At 39.8% G+C, this 17,204-nt stretch overlaps 1 protein-coding gene across 1 annotated transcript in view; it reads right to left on the reverse strand.

The window, feature by feature from the left end:
- LOC135619341 (protein FRIGIDA-like) overlaps positions 1-16,208 on the reverse strand; it is a 31,368-nt gene extending 15,160 nt beyond the window's left edge. Inside the window, exon 1 of the mRNA XM_065121259.1 lies at positions 15,151-16,208. Coding sequence (XP_064977331.1) covers positions 15,151-16,105 — 955 coding nt within the window. The 5' untranslated portion in view covers positions 16,106-16,208. The remainder of the gene's footprint in view (positions 1-15,150) is intronic.
- Positions 16,209-17,204: the final 996 nt, after the last annotated feature.

Raw genomic sequence — 17,204 nt, forward strand, 5'->3', positions numbered from 1 at the left:
ATACAACAAATTTGCCTATATAGAGTTATAGAATTTGATTCATAAAGGGCATGAAAGTGCTCGGGTGTTGGATAGACCAAAGGGCATGACTAGCCATTCGTATAGACCATCTTTAGTCTTAAATGTTGTTTTTCATTGGTCTCTAGGTCTAATACAAATCTAATGGTATCCACTTCTTAAGTCAAGCTTATAAAACCAACTAGATCTAATGAGAAAGTCTAGCATACCTTCAAGTCGAGGAATCAAGAAGCGTTTTACTATCCACACACATCCTCCAAGACTTGTCTTTCTTTGGGGTCAAAAAGGCAAGAATAGCATAAAGACTGAGGCTGTGTCGCACAAATCCAAATATATTACTTTTATTAATTTTAATATGCTATTTTACTTCTACTTATTTTCCTTAATTTCTATCCCACCTATGTTTCCAAGAAATAGTCCTGGTTGTTTGGCTCATTTTTTACCTATAAGATCAACAATTAGAGTACAAAAATATATCAATTGTATTTATTACATCCAGTTTCTCCACATTGTCGCCAATTTTACTCCAATCCTTTGATAGTTCACAAGCTCAATACAATCATCAATTAATGTTTTATGTTTTATACTTTGGGCAAAAGAAGGATTTATCTGCATGAACAAAGAGACAATGGAATGAGAGAAATAATTACATAAGGAAATAATAAAATAAATTAGCTAGGTTTGGTTATCAACAATTTTGTCAAAATGCAATATAGCACTGCGATGATAAAACAATCGTTTCATTTGTGTGAAAGAAAATGACATCAACATCATCATCACCAAATTAAGTGGAAAAAGCAACTTTAACCTCAAGTAAGAATATGATATTAATTAATCATGTAACTGAACTGAAGACAAGAAAAAAGAAACAAATAATTACAATTTTTTGTCAAATTCCCTGATGGGAAAGGTGGGGAAAAAAAGGCTTCTGCATAATGTGATGCTTATGTCTGCTCAAATTCTTACTTCAGCCCATTTAGCTATATATTAGAGATGTTCAAGACAATGGTCTCAACAATGACTAGTAGTTCAACTAAAACAACAGAAGTACTACTCCATCCAATTCAGTCATCCCACATCTACAAATAAGAATGATGTAGGGTTTAGTAGGCTGACACTAGCATGATGATGAGTAGAGGTATTAGTAAGAAGTATGATTTAATCAACCAGGGAATAAAGCATTAGACGGCACCTACAAATATTTACATATGAAAGGGATAAAAAGGAATATTACTTCAAGAAGAGAGACATCACTTACCTATCTGTTACACGTTTTCTTTACCTTTAGGTGGCAAAAAATAACAGGCCAGTTAAATGGATGGTAACAGCTACGTTAGTAACCTATCATTGTTTCTTAATTATCCTTAATCCTAGGTGTACCTTTTGCAAATATATCCATTTTTACGGGTGTTGTTAAAGGCTAGAAGCTAAAAGGTGCAAAGGATCCAAGACGCCCTAGCATTAGGCATTCACTCAAACAAAGCGAGGAACTCATCAATATAAAATTTATAAAAAATATAATTAAGGATAGAAAGCAATCCTTATCATAAAAAATAGACAATACATGGGTTTCATATCATTACCAACTCGAAAGATCACCACTAGAACATCAAATTATATATATTTAAGCGTCTATAAAACATTAAAGTACTAAATTGGCCAAATCTAATAACAAAAATAACAAAACAAAAGAAGACCAACATCAAAGGTCCAACAATTTCATCAACAAAGTTAATGATCATCAAGGTCCACTTCATCATTCAAGGGAGATGGGGCTGTGCACAAGACAGAAGGGATGTTCTCACACGCGATAGTGGCATTGTTAGGTGTTGGACAATGGACCTTTGATGGTAGTGCTCTAAAGGTCGCGACTATTGGAGAGGAAGCAATTGACAATGAAGGGGAGAGCACCCACCATAGGGTGTTCACTCGAGGTAATAATCATTGGAGAGGAGGAAGCCAATTCTGGTGGTGAGGATGTAGGGTTTCAAACCACAACAAACTCAATCAGGTGAATGTGCTCGGTTTCGAATATGCGACTTATTCCAAATTATTTGGTTTAGACCAAGGTATACAGTTTCGACCGAGCGGTACCGGTCCGATAGCATATCGGTACACGAACCGCCCGCTACCGGGCGGAACGCTTAAAAGCGCCCCGTATCAGACGATACAGGGTTATATCAGGGCTGCTCGGTAACGGTCGAAATCAACCATTATTGCTCGGTATTTAACTGTTGGAACCATTTCTCATATGTTTTTAAACTCTTCTTCTGTCATATTTCACTCTATTTCATTTTCACTCTCTTAAACTATCTCAAACTCTTTTTTCTCACATTTATGCTCTGCTAAACTCTACAAAACAACGATTTGTGAATTGAATCGAGGTTAATTTGAGAAGATTAAGAGGAAGAACTTTCTTAAACATCGTTGGAAAGAATCGAGTCGAGCTATGAGACACCTTCACAATCACATTCAACAACTCGCTCGGTCCAGAGACATGACAACAACACGGACAGTAATGCCTCGACGGATGATGGCGGCGATGTCGAACAGTCGTTGGTCTCGTCTACATAACTTGAGAGTGGTGCATGGACCGAGGAGCAATATTTTACATATGTCAATCAAGATTCAGATCATGGAACTCAACAAAGTACTAGTCAAGTTTATGCACAGAAGGGGGAGGGGAAGGCAGTGGATGAATCATACGGGCAATAGCAGTACAGTGATAGTTGGTCATCCTTCTCTGAGTAACAGTATAATACAGAGCAGCAAATCAGTAGCGAAAGTAGAAGCTCTGACATTCACCAATATATGCCTCAATAGCTATCTCGAACAAATGTGATTCATGACGACTAGCCTACGATCATCACCATATTGATGTATCAATGGCATACGATGTATCAGTACACTATGTCGTAAGATTAATTTCATGATTGGGTCCAACAAACATATCATATTGATATGTAGATGTATAGGATCGAGGACCCCGATCCACCACCCGTGGAGGCCCGTCGTTTGTTTTGGTGGTAGAATCAACAATCAGGTATATCTACATATGTGATTATTTAATTCATTTGAATTTTAGAGTTTATATTGTAATAAAATAGTCTTAACAATTCAAATGATTTTTCTGTAGATATTTCAATATTTACAGAAGGACAATCCGTAACGGACTGAAATACGAACCTTGCACAAGACTATTCCTCAAAGACCGAAAAAGATATGTGATACTATTCTTACCTAATTTACATTGATTTTGCTAAACTTTTATTACTATATTTATTTCTAACTTAAAAACCCTATTCTAACTTTGTTTTTATTTTCAAGTATTTTCGGAGGATTTTACACCTAAATTAGGTGTACTGCTTGGTACGCCCTAGCGTACCGCTCGGTACACGGTACCATACCATACCGTACCGAGCCAAGCTCGAAACACCGATACGGTACGGTATTTCAATCCTTGGTTTAGACCAAATCATTGCATTTGGGTTAGAATCTAGCTTACTATAATCCGACCACCACCTAACGTTTATGGTTCAACTAGGGTTTAGCTACCTAGGTTAGATCATGTGAGCTCGAGCTGCCCACCACTTGATCTAGTAAAGTCCGAGCCAAAGTCCAACTCGACCCAACCGGAGTACCAATCAGACTCCAATTTGATCATGATAAAACCAAACCAAGATCAAACTGGAGTTCAAGCCCAAAGGCCATATTCAAGTCAACTCAAGTCTCACTCAAGTTCAGCTCAAACTAAGTTATAGTCGAAGTCCAATTCAGATCAATAGGAGTTCGAGTCAAGCTTCGATTCAAATCCAATTTGGCCAAACCTAAGCCCACTCTGCAAGGACCCTTTGGCCACCCCAAATCTAAGCCCACTCACCCCAATCCCAATCCTAGTAGGACTAGCATTAGGGCAACCCTCATCCAAATAGGGCAGCCACCAAGCATGGAGGCACTACTCATACTTGGAGTAAGAGAAGGCTATGCACTATTACCCTAGAAGGAAAGTCCTAAAACCCTTAGGACTCAAGCCCCACCTCAGCTATAAAAAGGGGAGGAGAACCCCACCTAAAGTATCCCCAAGGCAGCCAAGAAGCAGCCCCAACCAACCCTAGCTTTCGAGCTTCTGTTAAGAGCAAGAGAAGAGAGAAGAAGAGAAAGCAAGAGAAAAGAGAAAAAGAGAGGAGGAATTCTGCAAGGTGCTGTAAACATCCAACCGCAGCCCCTTCTTCCTCGAGTTCCAACAGTCAAAGTCCTTTATTCAAACTTCGTCTATAGCTACCATGAGAAGACCCAAAATCTGTTTGCCTCTGTTCAAACCTCAAGAGGTTCCAGCAGCAAGAGAGAAAACTGAAACCAACAACGATCCTCAACCTGCCGATAGCACCCAAGTGCTTTTCAAAGATAGCATATGTTTTAACGCTTTTGTTTAAGTCTTATTGCACTTTAATCTTACAAGTAATAGAGGTTGTTTTCTTTTTTATTTTACGCTTATTTCTAGTGATATCTCTCTCTTCCATGAAAACTTCTATCCAAGAGGTAGTATCAAATTGACAGATCATCGAACCTGAGCCCCAAACGGATCAAGTGGTATCAGAGCAACGATCTTGTGGATGGTAACCATGAGACAAGAATACAAAGAGTCAAACAAAGAATTGCAATTGTTGGAGTTCGTGTCGCACTCGCTACGAGGAAGATCGACCGATGGGATGGTGACCAACCCAATATCTTTGGCCAGCCTTACAGCCTAGACGATAGTATTAGCCTGACAAATGGAGATCGTGATGGGTTGGATGCAAGCCCAAGCCATCCTAACAGCAAAGGATGATCAAGCTAAGAACGTCACAAGAAAGGAGATGGAGTCGTTTCATCTGAGATACGCAATCGCGAAGAAGATGTTGCTGAGCAGAACATGATTAGAAGAACCCAACCTTTCTGAGTTGAGGCTCACATAGACATACCCTCCTACAACGGCTTGATCAACACTAAGGTATTAGACTATGGATTTATCAACTTGACACTTAGTTTGATCCATATAATTACAATAATGAGGATTGAATGATGCTTACGCGACTAAAGTTGACAGAACGTATGCTTCCATGGTGGAAAGTCTATCTTAAAACCAATGACGATGAAGTGCCATTGACATAATTTAGAAAGCTCATACGAGAAGAATTCTACCCTATGAGATATCTCAAAGTAAGATGAAGTGACATTGCCTACGCCAGGGAAGGGATCAATCGATACAAGAATACACCACTAGGTTTCGACAATAAACAATGACACTCGAAATCTCTCTCGACGATCACTCGATGGTGATGAAATGAACCGTTGACCTCCATGCCCAGATTAATACAGAACTTTGCTCTTTTAAACTCATAACATCACGACAACAAGCGTGATGCCAATAACGATCGAGAAGAAGAATCGAACCCAAACTGAGAAAATTGTGAAGGCCAAAAGAAAGTGCCCCGAAAGCCAAGAACACCGGGAGTGGTAAAACCTCATCTTCTTTATTCTACGATCCAATGATTTTAAAAACGTTAGGCGCCAAAAGGTGTTAAGGTCCCAAAACGCCCAAGACGTTAGGCGTTCGCTTAGGCACCCACCCAAGAGAAGCGAAGCACTCCCGAATATTATAATTAAAATAATATGTAGCTAAATAGAAATATGCTAAATATGTTTATGAAGACCTATTTTAGAATTAAATTGCACCAAAAGCATCTTGTTAACCAAGAATGTTTTGCTGATCTGAAACATCATCAAGGCAAAGCTAAGGGAATTTTATGTATAAATCTAAATGCATATTGCCCATGTTGTAGATACAACAAATATATTTAAACTGCTCCAAACAAGTTGTTGCTCATTCGTTCGCGGTTTAATTTACAGGAAAGTGGGGAAGCAAAGGGTTACGAACGAAATTGCGACTACGAACGAACGAAGCTGCAACAATAGATGAAGGCAACAGACGACATTATCGACAATGGTGGACGGAGCTATAGTGTCAAACGAAGCGTGCAAAGGTGGCGAACAAAGACAAAGGAAGAGGTTGTTGACGACGACGCACAAAGCTACTATTGTAGTAGATAGAGGCATAAAGCTATAGTGATGGAAGAGGTTTAGGGTGTGGATGAGCTATAGTGGCAGACAAGCTATAGTGTCGGACGAGTTATAGTGATGATAGCTAAGCTACAACGACGAACGAGATTGGACAAGGTTGTCGAGGACGACTGGCAGAGTGAACAAAGGCAACAAATGTAGGGTTTCATTTCACATTTGTTTTCTTTTACTGCGTCGGGCGAGGGAGGGGGTTGGAGGGTGTTAGGGTAACTATATTAGTTGGTTCGATTGAACCAACTTATAAGTCTAATTAAACCAAATTTTGAACCCGACCATATTTAGCTCGGGCGCTCGCCGAAGGCACTTAGAGCTTGGGCTCAGGCAAGGGCCCAATTAGCACTTCTTTGAAGCGCTGCGCCTAGGGATTATGTAACGCGCTCGAGCCTTACATCACCCGAGCACCTAGGCAAGCACCTAAAACACTGCTATAATCATTGTAAAATTGCAAGTTATACATTGTAAACTTTCAGATGACAACGGTGACGACAAAGGAAGTTGCGAACAATAGCAACAGCGACGGAGGAATCTACGGACGGCAGCAATGACAATGATGGAAGCTACAGACAGCAACAGTGGCAACGGCGAAAGTGCAGACGGCGATGTCGTGGGTGGAGGAAGCTTCAAAGGTGTCCATCAGTGGCGGATGAAGCTGCGGTCCTTGTAACATCTCCCATTTTTGAAAATTTAGTAAAAAGTTTGTTTGTAAAAATAAGGATTGTTTAATAATTATTTTATATTAAATGATATTATATTAAAAGTTTATGACTAGGGACCTAAGAGTAAATATTAGAAGTTTGATATAATTTATGAAAGATTCAGATTTAAGTTAAAATATATATATATATATATAAATAGTGGACATGTGTCACTAGCTAACTTAAGAGTGCCACTTATCTTTGCTCTAAAGATGACACCTAGCCCCTTTCATGCATGCATGACACCTTGCAACTTTTGCATTAGCCAAAACCCAAATAATTAGATGAAAGGTTAAAGAAAACAAACCTGAAGAGTTGCAGCCAACGTGAGTTTGAGAAGAGAAGGGAAGAAGAAGAAGAAGAAGAAGAAGAAGAAGAGCTTGAGGTTTTTCACCAATTTTCTCACCTTTGGGATTCAAATAATTTTAAGGCAAGTGTTCTAACCCCATCCCACTGTAACCTTAATCTCTGTTTCCATTTTTATTCTGCAAAATTTGAAAGATTTCAACTGAGAACCAGACCTCCTTTCGTTTTGATATAAAGCTATGAATCTGTAATTTTTCGGTAATCTGACCTCTATGCAATGTTTCGGTCATAACATTTTGTAATAAACTCTGATTTAGACAAAACCTGTTCCATTTGAAAGTAGACAAAAAAACCTTTATTTTGATACTAAGATCGAACGATTTGGAGTTTAAATGCCTACTAAGACTTCTGTTTAAATTAACCCTACAGATTCTGTAAAACAGGGACCGAAATTTCTGACCTCTTGTTGCTTAACTACTTATAACTTTCTGCTGTGAACTCAGATTCATACAAAGTATGATTTATTCGAAGCTAGACTAAAATGCTTTCTGTATATACCTGATTTGAAATTTTTGGAGTACAATTGCTAACTGAAACATCTGCTTTCATCGACCCTATGGATTCAGTAAAACAGAGCTAATATTTTCAGACCTTACGCTACAAAATTATCTGTAACTCCCTGTTGTAAATTCCAATTTTTGTTAAACTTGATTTTCCTAAAACTAGATTGACAAAGCTTTCTAATGACACCTATTTTGTATATATTGGAGCATAATTGGTTATCCAAATAGTTCATACAATGTTCCTATCAAATTCCGTCAGAATCGAGCTTTGGTCGATTTCGGCTTTCCTTATTTCTTCTCTTTGGAAATCGATTTTGGAAAAAAACTCTTACTTCATTTAAGCTTTACATTATTACCTTAAATTCCTGTATACTTTTGTCCTTTATTTATTTGTACATCTGCAGCTATCATCTAAAGATCATGTTTGCATCGTAATGATTCGGCACATGCATCCCAATGTTCCGTATTTGCTTTCGATATGTGCCTCTTCCAGTTTCATTTCTTTAGACATTGAACTTATCTAACTTTCTTATTTTAATTGAGCTATATATGGTTTCTTGGAATCCTTGTATGCTCTTGCTTTTGTTTCCTTTCAAATCTGAATACATTGTGAAAGATTATGTTTGTATCGTATTGACTCGAAAGGCATATGTACATTTCATTGTTCCGCATGTGCTTCCAATATATGCTAATTTCAGTATTCATACTGTCCCTTTCTACTCCGGTGTTTGTGGGATAAATGTGAACCTTTGCTAGAAATGGTAAAGGGAGTTATGCTTAGAGCCCGCGATGCTCTGCCGGCCCCCTATGACTTCACTCAGACGTGGGTGGATGGAGCTCCCAGACGTGGGAGACTTATGTTTGTTGGTCATTCAGAAATGGATGGACCATATTATGTTATGATCCCACTTCATCTTCTATGTGTTTGATATGATATCCAAAGCTTTGGCTATGTTTCTATGCATGCTTTGGATAAGAATGAAATGAATGCATCGTTATGTGACATTTGAGCTTCTATTCATGTTTTGTTCTTTGATATATTTCCGAAATGTTATAAGACTTTGTTATACCTTGAAAGCTACCATATGTCATCGTATGCTCCTTATGCCAATGATATGCTCCAGTTATCTTTCCTCGATTGTATAAACAAAACGTGCTTTAAACGAAATGACATCGTAATTCTGCATTCATGATATCCAAAATGCTCCTTACGTCTTTGTTATGCCTTGAAATTACCATATGTCATCGATATGCTCCTTATGCCAATGATATGCTCTAATTACCTTTCCTCGATTATATGAATAAAACGTGCTTCGAACGATATGATATTGTAATTCTGCATTCAAACAAAACATGCTATTATTTCATCTTGTATCTCTGCTTTGTATTTTGATACCTCATTTGTTTGAAAACTGTCCTCTTTGCTATGGATATGTTAGTCATTTTCTGAGCTTTATATGCTCACCCCGTTGCTATATAAATTTTTCAGGATAGCTTATCGCTCACTAAAATGTGTAAATTGGGTTGAGGCAGTAGAAGACTAGAAGATTTTGGGGCAAATATTTTGTACTTAATAGGTTGATGTTGTATAAGTTCTTTTTGGGTGTAATGAAATATCAATGACAAATCTAGATTGATGTATCTTGTAAATATTTGAAAAGTACCTCTTACGTCAGGATTTTGGAAATGTTAAGTCTAAACTGTGTACTGATATAAACATGTAGTACATGTTGGTTTTGTGATTGCGTTAATTGCCGCGCTTATGGATTTATGATATAGTTATGGTTTAGTTAAGTTGCTTTTGGATTTTAAGAATCATCTAGTGACATGATGTATGATTATAAACTGCACAGGTTTTGTGAATTATGGATTGTAGAGGTGAATGACTTGAATGTTTTTCTTAGTGACCTCAAATGTGTGATTGGATCCTGGATTGTTTGTTGAATTAAATATTATCAATCTTGAATTAGGTTCACACCTCCTAAATGAGAATTAAATTCGGGGGGGCGTGACAGTCCTCTCCCTCAACGGTTGAAGGAACTGCACACAGAAGTGGCAATGGCAAAGGAAGCTACGAACCGAAGCTAGCCGTCGGACCCATCCATCGATGATAGAGGAAGCCTCATCCGCTATGTCTGCAGCGGAGGGCAACCATAGAAAGCGTTAGTGGTGACAGCAGAAACAGCGTAAGGTTGACGACTCGGGGTCGCGCAGGCATGAGAGGGTGGCTTTGGGGGGTAAGAAAGCGATTAGTTGGATCAATCGAACCAACTAACCATTGTTGAACCGAACCAAACTTAAATTCTAGTTCGGTTGCTTCAATTGAACCGAGCGCTCGCTCGACGCCTAGGTTCAGGCGCACACTGCTTGGTCTACCCATGAGGCGCTAAAGCCTCGCCTTGCCTCGCCTCGCCTGAGCGCCTATTTAAACCACTAGTCGATCCAAAGGTTCGAGAAAAGCTCTTCACCACAAAGATCCAAGCGAGAAAGAAGCCATTGGTGCAATTTCAACACCAACTGCCAAGAGAACCTCATCTCAATAAGCTTGGTCAAGAAGCTAGACCTAGAGACACCACCGCATCTACACCCATATCATCTTAGATACCTTCATGATAATATGGAGACAAACATCGACCAATAATATAAGGTATACTTCATCATCCCAAAGGAACTAATCGATGAAGTGACGTACAAGGTGGTTCCGCTTGACATTTGTCAAAGTCATCCTTAGGACCTCATAATTTGTTTTTGTTGAGCCCATAAGCATCAACTGTGAAAGGATCGAAGTTCCTCGTCACCTGAGATATGATTTGTTTGATGGAAGACTTAACATCCACTGACCAAACAAAGAGGATGGTGAAACTAAAAGGGGTAACAACAAAGACTTAACATCCGATTTGTTTTCGTGGCTCTTGCTTTGACATGCAAAGCAAGGTTTGTCGTACCGGACTGTACCGCCCGATATGGGCGGTATGTACCAGTCCGACAGGCCAACGGTACGCGGACCGCCTCATACCGTACCGAGTACTGTAGCAGTGTACATTAACACTGTAGCAGTGTACAGTAGTTCTGTAGCAGTGTACAGTGCTCGGTACACGTGAGTGTACCGCTTGGTACACCTGGGTGTACCGAGTGGTATACCGTACCGTACCGGTACCGAGCCCGGGTCGAAATGCCGGTACGGTACGGTACGACGAACCTTGATGCAAAGAACCAAAGCCTTGCTCTAACAGGATGAAAGAGGAGAAAGTAAAAAGGGAAACAACAACCTCAAAGCCCCGAGAATAGAAAGGAAGCCCTTGAGCTGACGGTGGTCGGCAATAAGTAGAACCCCATCAAGATGGCACGACTAGGCACGGCGATGCCAACCACATCGATGAACCAAAGCAAAACCCCCAATCTACAAATTGAGAGAGACTAAAACTTAAAGAAAGAATCAATAGAATGTAAATCACCTAACTGAGGGAGCCGTGATCAGGGATGATTAGTAGAGTTCAAGCCAAGCTCGAATTTGGCTCAAGTGGATTTTCAATCGGACTTCAATTCAATCTTGATATCCAAACCAAGATTAAAAAATGAGCTCAAAGACCATATTCAAGTCAAGTTCAACTTAAATTTCGATCGAAGTCCAATACAACTCCGATTTAAGTCCAATTTGGCCAAACCCTAACCTATTCTTCAGGGACCCTTTGGCTAACCTAGATCCATGCCCACTCACCTCAATCCTTGTCCTATTAGGAATAGGACTAGCGCAGCCCTTATTCAAATAGGGTAGCCACCAAGGAAGGGAGGCACCACTCCCACTTGGAGTAAAAGAGTGTGCGCCAACCCTAGAAGGAAAGTCCTAAACCATTAAGACTCCTACCCCACCACAACTATAAAAGAGGGAGGAGAGCCCAGTCTAAGGCATTGCAGCCAAGAAGCAACCCTAGCCGGCGCTAGCTTTCCAGCTTTAGACGAGAGCAAGAGAAGAAAAAAGAAAAGAGAAGTTCTTTAAGGTGTTGCAGACCTCCAACCATAAAACCATAAGTTCTTTAAGTTTCAACAGCCAAAGTCCTTTAACTAAACTTCGTCTAGCTGTTGTGAGAAGACCTAAAACCATACTACCTATTGTCCAAACCTCAAATGATTCCAAGATGAGGTTCCAACAGCAAAAGAGGATATCGAAGTTGGCAACAATCCTCAACCTGCCAACAACACCCAGGTGCTATCCAAAGACAATTTGTGTTTTAATGCTTTTGTTTAAGTATTTTAACACACTTTACTCCATTATAGCCCTTGTAGTTGGTACTTTAATCTTACAAGCAATCGAGGTTGTTTTCCTTTTAATTTTACTCTTGTTTCTAGCAATCTCTCACTCCTCTACCAAAACTTCCATCCGAGAGATGGTATCGGATCGACATATCATTAAACCCAACCCTCATAGAGATCACCACCCAAGCTTAGGTGACCACCTAGGTGATGCTTGATTGAAGTCACTCGCTTGAACCATTGTCAAGTAGCTCAAGCGAGGTGAGGCAAGCCCGGTGACAACATTTACTTTAACAAAACTAACCAATAAATGGAACATGAAAGAGCAATCAAATAAACCTACCTAAGGTACTCAAACTTAGCATCATCACCATTCCCATCTAAAGTACCCTCAATAGGGTTGCATCGGTAAGTACCCAAATCCAAGAATATAATATCAGATCATATAATTTGGATGGATATATCGATTACACATCTCCTACGTAGGGCACAATCTAATTTTTAATCCATATGAATCTTCATAACAAGTAGAAAATTTTAAATTTCCAACATATTAAAAAAAAATCTAGTAAACAAACTATATAATGATACCTCATGCTTTAGAATTGAAGAAATTAATCGCAAATGGTTCAACTAATATAACCTCAACAATATATTATAATAGATCATCTTGAAAGTGTATCGTATTTCTTGAGACTAACTTGAAATGCTTTTTTTGATAACACATGATTTCGATATATGTTTCATGAACTTATGAAATAAGGTTTCATACAATAGGTTTCGATATATATATTTTGATATATGTTTCGATATAGTTATCGAAACATATATGTTTCCATATATGTTTCATAAAGTTAAGACATCTAATCATTTGTGCACTTTCCTTGAGCATTTCATGATCAATTACAGATTCAAATATCAGTAATTTCACCATTTTTGAACCCAAATAGATGTATCAAGATGTTACATTTTCTAGTAATTAGGTAGTTGAGAAACCAAGGATTCTATATGTTGAAAAAAATGAACCTAGGTTGCTGGGTTTACTATAATTTCTTGAGACTTCTCTTCATTCCATCTATTTCCATCTAATGACAAAAATGATGATGGTTTACAGTGATAAAGATTGAGTTTGAACCAAGGTCCGCAATACCATACCGTACCGGAGTTTCGATCTGGGCTCGGTACCGGTACGGTACGGTATACCGAGCGGTACACCCAGGTGTACCGAGCGGTATATTCAGGCGTGCCGAGCACTATAGAGTGTTGCTGCAGTACTGCTATAGCGTCGAACCGGTAACAAGCAGTCCGCGGACCAGTACGTACCGCCCATACCGGGCGGTACAGTCTGGTACTGCAGACCATGGTTTGAACTCCTTTTCTCGTATCCTCTTCTTCACTTGAGAATTGTCAGGTCACACAGGATCCAGAAAATCGTCCGTTCTCAGCATTTTGACGATTGAGATCAAGTGGGCTAGCGAGATTGGCTAATTTTGGTCTTTCATCTGAATTCTCATGTTCACCTCTGATCCAGTGATGTAATAATGAAAAAGACCATAATGTGTTTAGAATTCAACGAAACAAATAACGATCTGATCAAGATGGACCCATTCAATGAACTACACAGACAGCCAATTTGCATAGATCTAACTGTATGACATAAGCAAGTGTAGAGAAAAATCATATACTAATAGAAAAGATAGTTGCTCTACTTAAGTAATCTAATAAATCAGACAAACATTAATGATTGTATTATAATATAAAAGTAATAGTGATCAGTGATCATCACTTCTGAAAGGAAAAATCTCTCTCACAGCCATTTTCATATCGAATAGCTGAAATGTAGAAAATTCTAGAAGATTTTATTTGGATATATCTTATGAACTCAAGGTCTTCAATTTCGAATAATACCGTCCGCACCGGGTGGTACATACCGGTCCGCCAGTAGACCGGTACACAGACTGCCCGCTATCGGACGGTATATATATATATATATATATATATATATAAGCGACGTCATATTTTTTTTTACTTTTATATTAAAAAAAAAAATATATATATATATATATATATATATATATACCGATCGGTATACCAAAATATACCACTCGATATATAGTACCATATCATACCGAGCGAATCTCGAAATTCCGATATGGTACAATATTTCAATCCTCGTATGAAATAACATTTTTAGTACAAACATGCAATGTATCAAAGCCATCAGTTGGTGAAAGATAAATTAATCCTCTGTAAGAAATTTGAAATAATAAGCATAAAAGATGTTTTCATTTATGATCAAAAGATAACATTTAGCAGTCCAAAATTTGGAAATTTTGAAGGTTGCATAGTGAATCAGTCTGTGAAAAGGAATAAGCACCACAATTCAAGTCCTAATCCCAATGCTAAATGTAGTAGACATGTTGGAACAAGTTACGCATGGGTCTTGTCTCATGAATCTAAGAAGAGGTATTTACATGAAGTTAGAACTTCAAAGAATATATGTAGAAGAAAAACCTAAGTAAGTTATGCATGACCCAATTTTTTAGTTCAAACATCAAAGCAGCATAATCAAGTAAAACCCCAAATCTTCAAGCGCACAACAATTGTAGAATAACTGGAAAGACTGATGGGATTTTATAATATGGGACAGCACAGTTGTATGAGTTTTCTAGACATCAAATCCTTTAATCATTTGATACATTTTAAAATTATTCATGATCAAGTAAAAAGGGTGAATCTAGTACACAAGGTTCCCACAAATGGAGAGTACTGGGACAGTCAATGTACCGCAATCTTACAACTACAAGCAAAGAGGCTATTTCTTTATGGTCAATTATAGGTTGAAATATTGGCTATTTCAGAGTTGTCTAAATCCACAAGCTTTATTATCATTCTTTATAAGATGAAATGGGCAACCAGTGCACAACATTCATGAGGGTTGGGGAAGTTGATATATGCAGCGTCTCTCTATTCTCTTTTAAATGAAAGATAACAAAAGCTCATGAAATCAATCTAAAATTGAAAGAAGAGGAACTACAATTGTAAAGTATCCAAGCATTCCAAGTAGTGAATTGTGCGAGAACCTACGAGATTTACATCATGAATGAGCATAAGTGTAAAGTATAGTTTATGACTGGTCATACGAAAATATATGGGTAATTTGAAAATGCTCTTGTTAGCAACGAGTTCAATTTTACCTGGCATCTTCTCACACAGTATAGATGATTTCCGGAACACATCAGCTTTCTTCTTCAGATTGCTCAATCGGAGCAAGTTGTACATGTCCGTGCACCCAAACTCTTCTGGAATGCCGAAGGATGATAGGAAGAGGACCAGACCAAGTGCGTCCACGGCGCTTGCCACCTGCACGCCACCCTCATTGACAAGCCGAGTTCTCCAAGATAGAGCGGCCACCTGGGCATCCTTCTTAACCGATTCTTCCGGGTCCACGGAAGAACATCCCGAGAGAACGTAGAACTCCAGGATGAGGATACAGGCCCGGCGGAAGACGACCATGGGGTCATCCATGGGGCGGTCGTAGGCCTTGCGGCCTTGCAGGTAAAAGCGGCCCATTGCGTCGAGCACAAGCTTGGCCGGGCTGGGGGCGCGTCGGAGGGCAGCGGGAACCTCACCGCGGAGCCACTCGAGGTCGGAGAGGTTGGAGACAACGAACTTGCGGAGGGCGCGGCTGCCGGTGGACTCGCAGATGGAGAGGAGCTCCGCAGCGCGATCTACAGCCTTGGAAGACACGGCAGGGGGGTAGTAGTCGCCGGGACCGCCCTTCTCTACTTCGGTCGGGCCGTCGAGCTCCCGAGAGCGGCGGTCGATGGAGGAGAGGATCGCGTCGAGGGAGTGGTGCAGGGCATGCCACTGATGGACAAATTCCGAAAGGGCGCAATTGAGATCGAAGAGACCATTCAGCGATTGGAGGAGCGCCAACGGGGGATCTGTGATTATCTTCGCCGCCTGCTCTTCTTGTGCCTGCGCTGCTTTTGCGCCATTGTCTCCCTGCGATTTCTCTTCTTCATTTTGTTGCTGTTGCTGTTGTTCTCCTTCATCTTCGACATCGATTTCGTCCATAACTTCCTCTTCTTCTTCAAATTCCATCGGTTCTTCGTCTTCGTTAAGATGGGTAGAAGCGGAGTTAACCATCAACGTCGATATGAGCGGTGGATCGACGACGGCTCGCCTCTCTCTATTTTATAGAGTATTTCTGTAGGGCATGGGGAAGAGGAAACAAAATCGGGGCAAGGGGCGGCGCGTGCGATCGCAACATTGTGTACACGGCAGCCAATTAGCGCCCCATGGTGATGTGTTGACACGTGCATACATCAGGTGCATTACGTGCAGTTCAGTGAAAAACCAAGTCACTCTTGGTCCCGATGTCTAGTCAAACATATTCGGGAAAAAAAGAGATTGAACGATTTTTTAATAAAATAATTTTTTTTCCGTTGCCTTTTTGGTTTTGGAGATTATTATTTATATTTTTTACAATAATTTTATTTTAAAATTTTTAATATTTTTAGATTATATTTTATAAATAAACTTAAATACCCTCAGATTCACCTTCCATCAAATATTTTCTCCTCCTTCCTCTTCTTCTTCTCCTTTTCAAACTGTGCAAGCTTTTTCTTAAGTTTGCATGCCAAGGATTACCACAACAACAGTAACTAAACGGGCAGTATAATCTTTCTAATTTCCTCTTTTGCTTCCTCTCCTCCATCAGTATTCAAGCTTTCTAATTTTTCTCTTTCCCTTCCTCGCCTCCTTCTATTTCTAAGGTACTGTTGACGGGATCTTTCTGGGACACTCCTCCCGACTACTGAAGTGGCTGATCACGGTGCTCCGATTGGGATGGGTCGCTATTCCCTTCGGGCAAGAACTCCTCGCTTGCGTGTTCAGTTGAGACCTTCGGCTTCACACCTGCACAAAGGTCGGGTCGGGGTGCCCGGCCCAACCCCTCCGACGATCAAGTTAGTGAATAGTCGTAGGGGGTTTGTTGTCTATGTTGGTGTCCTCCTCTTTCTCGTTTAGAATGCGAGGGTATTTATAGGGAAGCTTACTATTTCCTGATGTGCTCGCTTGCAGGGGGCAGGCTCGTACTCCTGGTAGCGTCTGACATTGGTGTTGGCGTGGCGTGAAGGATAGAGCATGAGCAGGATGTTTAATATTCCTCGGTCAACGTTCCGATCCGTTTGACTAGGTGGTGTCAGGTCAACCGAGGCATCATCTGGGGCAGTTGACGTCATCC

The sequence above is a fragment of the Musa acuminata genome, chromosome BXJ2-8 (genome assembly GCF_036884655.1).
Source record: "Musa acuminata AAA Group cultivar baxijiao chromosome BXJ2-8, Cavendish_Baxijiao_AAA, whole genome shotgun sequence".
NCBI lineage: Eukaryota > Viridiplantae > Streptophyta > Magnoliopsida > Zingiberales > Musaceae > Musa > Musa acuminata.